The sequence below is a fragment of the Rutidosis leptorrhynchoides genome, chromosome 1, assembly GCF_046630445.1.
Source record: "Rutidosis leptorrhynchoides isolate AG116_Rl617_1_P2 chromosome 1, CSIRO_AGI_Rlap_v1, whole genome shotgun sequence".
NCBI classification, from domain to species: Eukaryota; Viridiplantae; Streptophyta; class Magnoliopsida; order Asterales; family Asteraceae; genus Rutidosis; species Rutidosis leptorrhynchoides.
This window is the reverse complement of record NC_092333.1, coordinates 158,411,306-158,417,491: the sequence shown is the minus strand read 5'-3', so window position 1 is coordinate 158,417,491 and position 6,186 is coordinate 158,411,306. Positions and strand designations below refer to the sequence as shown.

The 6,186-nt window shown below is 32.9% G+C and overlaps 1 protein-coding gene across 1 annotated transcript; it reads left to right on the top strand.

Annotated features, from left to right (window-relative positions):
• Window positions 1-3,471: 3,471 nt before the first annotated feature.
• LOC139866535 (NAC domain-containing protein 90-like) lies at window positions 3,472-5,593 on the top strand. The gene is made up of 3 exons (XM_071854790.1): window positions 3,472-3,731; window positions 4,026-4,321; window positions 4,576-5,593. The coding sequence occupies exons 1-3, from the start codon at window positions 3,563-3,565 to the stop codon at window positions 4,750-4,752; spliced, it is 642 nt and encodes a 213-aa protein (XP_071710891.1). The 5' UTR covers window positions 3,472-3,562; the 3' UTR covers window positions 4,753-5,593.
• Window positions 5,594-6,186: the final 593 nt, after the last annotated feature.

The following is a 6,186-nucleotide window of genomic DNA, read 5'->3' as shown; positions in this document are numbered from 1 at the left end:
CCATACGAATGAATTGGATGACGACTGAAGACTTTTGATATAGAACTAGGTCTTAGGGGGAGTTTGTTGGTGCATAATCCCGAGTTCTATGATGTAATAAGTTCTATTTGTATTATCGTTTACATTTCAGTCGTGTATCAACATTCTCATTGATATTGTGTGTTTGAATTGATTAAGCAATGACGTAAAATGGTTCGAGCTGTTTGGTTGGCAGCTCAGACCATCGACCGATGGTAGAGACCATCGGTCGAGGGACTATCACCATCGGCCGTAGGTCAGAGACCACCGGCCGATGGTCACTGTAACTTTATATATATATATACGGGTGTTGGGTTCCATTGTGAGGTTACATACCCTACACACCCTAGCCGTCGTTTTTCGCTGTTACTATTGTCCCAGACCATACCCCAACCGAATACACTCATCTAGGCGTCGATTCTATCAATATTTCATTGGTTAGATTGATCCCAAAGTGAAACTAGTATTCGATTCACTCTAGGTTATTGTTTTCCGCCTTTAATCTAGATACAACGTTTAATCTAAGATCCAAGATCGTTTACAATAATAATCTGCAAAACTCACACAAACACCAAAAGCGTAAAATAGAAAACATCTAAAAACAAAAAATATTTTTGAATTTTCTTTTAAGTTTTTTATTGTTCGATTTTTTTGAGGATAAAAGAAATCAATTTAAATAAAAGCTTCCAAAATAAGCGTATACCTCCCCAACGCGGCGCTAAAATTTGATCGACATCGAAGTACCAGTCAAAAGTAACTTAACTACCTTAGACTAGCTAGGGTAAGCAAGGTTCGTTCCATGAGAGAGTTATGATTAAAAGCAATCGGTTCTTAGAGTTGGTTTTGTGATTAAACTAATTGGAGTAAATTAATAAGACTTTTTGTAATTATAAATAAGAAACAAAAGCAAATAATTAAAAAGTGAGTAGTTGTGATCAAAAGATAAAAAGCTTATTTCTTTTTAATCACACTTGATTTCTAATCATTTAAACAAACATTAGGCTTATTATGATTATGCTCAAATCATATATACATGAACATGAATTCTTAAATCCATTGATAGAATTGTTTTGGGCACAAACTATGTAAAGTACAAGATAAATCTTGATCCCTATCTACTTTAATACTAATTGGATGGACTAGAAAAAGCGTTAATTTGCTATAATACGTCATGCAACAATCAGAATCACTCAATTTGTATTAAACGGTTACTTAATTAATCAATATATATATATATATATATATATATATATATATATATATATATATATATATATATATATATATATATATATATATATATATAATCATTATAAAATAAGAATCACATTGTTTGAATGAAATCATATTAAGTGTTCATCAAAAGAGATAATGAGAAACTTAGACACGTGCGATCATGGTGATAAAAAGCATAGATCTTTGGAAATATCTTGATTTGGTGAAGAAGCTTGAAGATCGTGAGACACAATATGCTAGGTTACGACTCCAATCTCCAAAAAGTGATTATTCTCTTGAAATTTCGGCACACATCTTTTAAACAACATAATTGAGAAAGTTACACTTCGCTCCCCTTTGAAATAAGGAAACCTGCTCGAAAAACTGACATAGGCGTATTTTTACGGCTCAAGGGCCGTATTTTTATGCCCTCCCTCTTTTGGTTTATAACTTGGGCGTGTTTTACGCCCTCGAATGATTTATTCTTCACAAAAATTGGAACCACTGTATTTTTACGCCAATATTAACCTATTTTTATGATCAAAAATAAAAATTAAAGTTGTAGATTTTTGGCAAATTAATTCACCTCAAACGGAGCTAGGTCGTATGAGTGAGTTATGGAGAAAACGATAACATCTCGCAAGAATCGACTTTTTTAGCATTTTGGCTTTTTTGAACGGTAATTTTGAAATCGAATATTCTCATTTGTCACCCACACACACGTTCGGGCTAAAATTCGAACCATTAACCATGGGACATGAGCTGGACCATAGCTCCAAATCTCCACAAACCTGGAATGTACGAAAACACGTCATGGTAGATTGTATTCCCAGAATAATTAAACATTTCAGCGACAATCGTATATCATAAAGCGCATTATCATAAGTCAACCTATCAGAGGATGAGTAGTATTCTTTTTCTGTGAGGATAAGTAAGTCCGCAAAAGTCAAATGAAATTTAATCAAACCTACTTATATAAGAATAAATCAAAGGTTGTTAGCAAGGTTTTAGATAAATTTAGTAAGTTAATCGACTGGGTCGAAGACGACAAATAAATTGGGCTCTCACTCCTATGCTCGGTTTACTGCGAGTCCAATATATCTGTTTGTTTGAAGGTGTCTTTGTTTAATTTTTTTCTTTTGGCATTGTAGTGGTTATTTAGTTTAGGCTAGCGGTTTTCGTATGTCCTTCCTTTTTGTTTGAATGTTAGTTCGGTTCTCTTTATAATATTTGTTGTGAGCTCTCTCATTTTTTACCAGAGTCGATCTCCTCCTCGTTTTCAAATATATGCGTTGTCTTGAAAAAAGATTGTACTTTTATTTAAAAAAGGCAAAAACTAAATAACTACCCTAGGTGTTTGAACAAACGACCCTAATGTCCCCGCATTGTCCACACACGTGAAGGCACTTTTTGTGGTGTTTTCGCACTCAACTAGCCATAATATAATATTAAACTTATAAAACATGATATTCAAGTTTCAACATTTCTTTCTTAATTCTCTTCTTTCACATGATTAATCTATTTCATTTTTCAATTTCTTTTGTATATATTTGTACACCTAACATTACTCATCATATAATTATGTGTTCCATCACAATTATTGAATTTTATTAACGTTAACGGGATCACGGCTAAATTCGGGATCGTATTTTGGGGCGTACAATGTGTGCAATTTTACAAAGTCCAAAACCCAAAGGACCGGAATATATAACTTACCAATATATTCTATGGTCCATTTATTTATAAAGTTTAAAACTATTACTCCATACTTGTTTTGTAGTATTTATTGAAGTTATGCTTATATATACAAATAAAAAAAATTCTGTACACAAAGGGTTTTTTTTTGTTAAACACGATCCTTAAATTTTTTTTTTTTATTTATTTTTTTTTTTTTTAGGATGGCCCTGGCTAAAACCTAAGTTAACTTTAACTATTGTTAAGGTGTAAAAGGTTTCCATACAACATATGACCATATAACTAGAGAAAGTCTTTAGTTCAAGAAATTTGAAATTTAGAGAAGACATATTTGACATTTAAAGAAAAAAAAAATATAAATAGTCTTTATACGTTTTACAAAATTTCACAAATCGTCTTTACTTTTAAATAAATAATAATAATTTCTCAAAGGGGTGGTTTTGTAAATCTCTAAAAACTCTGACTAGTTCAATAGATTAAAGAAACCATATGTGATAGTGGACCTCATAACTTGAAGGTCTGGTTCATGACTTGTTCAAGACCTTTGTGTCATTTTTTCCATTTTCACTCGGCAACCATCTTTATCTCCAACCCTATTTAAAAACACAGTTTCAAACTCAATTTACAAACAACAATGGCCGAAAACGAGCCCTATTCACGCTCAATCTATCGATTCTACCCAACCGAAGAAGAACTCATTTTGTTCTACCTTTCTAACAAGCTTCTGAATCAAAGAACATGCGATATCCAACGTGTCATCCCCGTTGTTCATGTCTACGAACACAAACCTTGCCACCTTCCTAGTAAGCATTCATCAAATTTTGTGTGTTAATTATTTCATCTTGAGAATTTAGTATTTCAAAAAAGACGATCTATCATATCTTCCACTAGCAAGTTACACATATCTTGTGTGCATCTGCACTTTGAACCGCACACGGTCATGATTATGTGTACTGCTCGTACTTATGTACTTTGAAAGACCGTGTACAATTCAAAGTAGAGAAGCACACAAGCAGATTACACAAGATGCTTATGCTTGAAGTTATAAAGAAGCATATGTACTATCACCTATAACAAGTTACAATTTTTGTGTGTAGAATTAGCTGGAGAATTGTGTAGAGGGGACACCGAACAATGGTTCTTTTTCGTTCCAATACAAGAAAGGGAAGCACAAGGAGGAAAGCCTAGCCGGACCACAGCCAACGGATACTGGAAAGCAACTGGCTCACCGGCATATGTCTACTCGTCCGAAAATAAAGTGATTGGAGTGAAGAAAACGATGGTGTTTTATGAAGGAAGATCACATAATGTTAAGAAAACCCAATGGAAGATGAATGAGTATCGAGCGATTAAAGAGGAGATAGATAACACCAATGTTGTCCCCGTTCCAAAGGTGCCTCATGAACGCTTAAATAATTAATTCCATAATTAGTCTCTTTACCTTCGGATTGAGAGACGACTTTCTCTATCTGAAAAGGTAGAGCAACGAGACTCTTTTCTTACGGTGAAAAAATGACTGTCTACATCTACTATACCTTTTCACACACTTGCGAGATTGAGTATTACTTTTGTTATATAATGTTGAAAATGAACTTTGTTTTTATTATTTAATGGCTAGTTGGCCTAACTTTTGATGAATTTTTGCAGTTACAACATGAGTTGAGCTTATGCAGAGTGTATGTGGTGTCAGGGACCACACGAGCATTCGATAGACGGCCATTGGGAATAGAGTCGATGGAGATGGTCCACACTGAACCGACTACTAGGGGTGCATCGTCTTCACGAAACACGCTACGCAAGTCTGACAGCCATAAGCACTTGTGATTACTAGTGCGCTGTAAGCTCGTCGTACCAAGACCATGAAATGGTTGATACCATAGATAACGTAGGACTCGGAACTAATCGATAACGTTTTGCTGGCTGAATTTAACTACATACAATACTGTAAACTTAGCTTACAAATGTTTCATTATGAAAGTTTTTTGAAAGCATGATTTTAATTTGAGTAGATAAAAAAGTATTTTTAGTTTATATACTCCGTAATAAAACGGGCATAATAACCCTTGGTGTATTGTGAAGACCCGTCCTTATCCACCTGGACGAAGTCATCAACATTTGATCTCATTGTGAGGTACTGACCTAAATATGCCAAGTACGACTCCAAGTAATATCTTTAAAGTGAGTAAATGCACAGCGGAAGATTTCTTTCATACCTGAGAATAAACATGCTTTCAAGTGTCAACCCAAGATTGGTGAGTTCATAGGTTTATCATAACAATCATTTCAACATATTAATAGACCACAAGATTTCCGTTTATAAATATATGTACACTCGCAAGTGTATAAAAGTATTCTATAAGTTGTAGGCACCCGGTAACAAGCCTTAACGTTCATGTTTTACCCTCTGAAGTACACCAGATCAGGTGTGTTTAAAATAACCTCGAAGTACTAAAGCATTTCATAATCAGGATGGGGTTTGTCAGGCCCAACAAATCTATCTTTAGGATTCGCGCCTACCGTACATAGACAAGTAGTTTAATGTTACCAAGCTAAGGGTATATTTCTGGTTTAAACCCACATAGAATTAGTTTTAGTATTTGTGCCTATTTCGTAAAACATTTATAAAACAGCGCATGTATTCTCAGCCCAAAATTATATATAAAAATGGAGTAATGAAACTCACCTATTGTATTTTGTAGTAAAAATACATATGACGACATTGAACAAGTGTAGGGTTGGCCTCAGATTCACGATTCTATATCATTTATGTATATTAATACATATAATCGTAATCAAACAAATTTATATATATATAGTTATGTATTAAGATTTACTATTTATATATATGATTCAATTTAAAATATATTTAAATATTATTTATAACTTATTTGTAATAACATTTTATTAAAACAAGATAGTATTTGTACAATATATTTTTACATAAATGTCCTTTATTTATTAAAGTAATATCTTTAATACCAAAATAGTGACAATAATAGTAATGATAATATTAATAATAATAGTTTTAATCATAATAATAACCTTAATGATAATACTTAATGATAATGATAATAATAATAATATTAATATTAATATTAATAATAATAATAATACTAAAAGAAGTTATACCTCAAAAGAATAGGATTTTAAAAAAAAAAATGCCACTAGCAGGGTTTGAACCCACGACCTCCAGTTCACAGCTAAACACCCCTGACCATCACTCCGTTTCTGTTTTTTCTACTTCACTTAGTTCCCTAT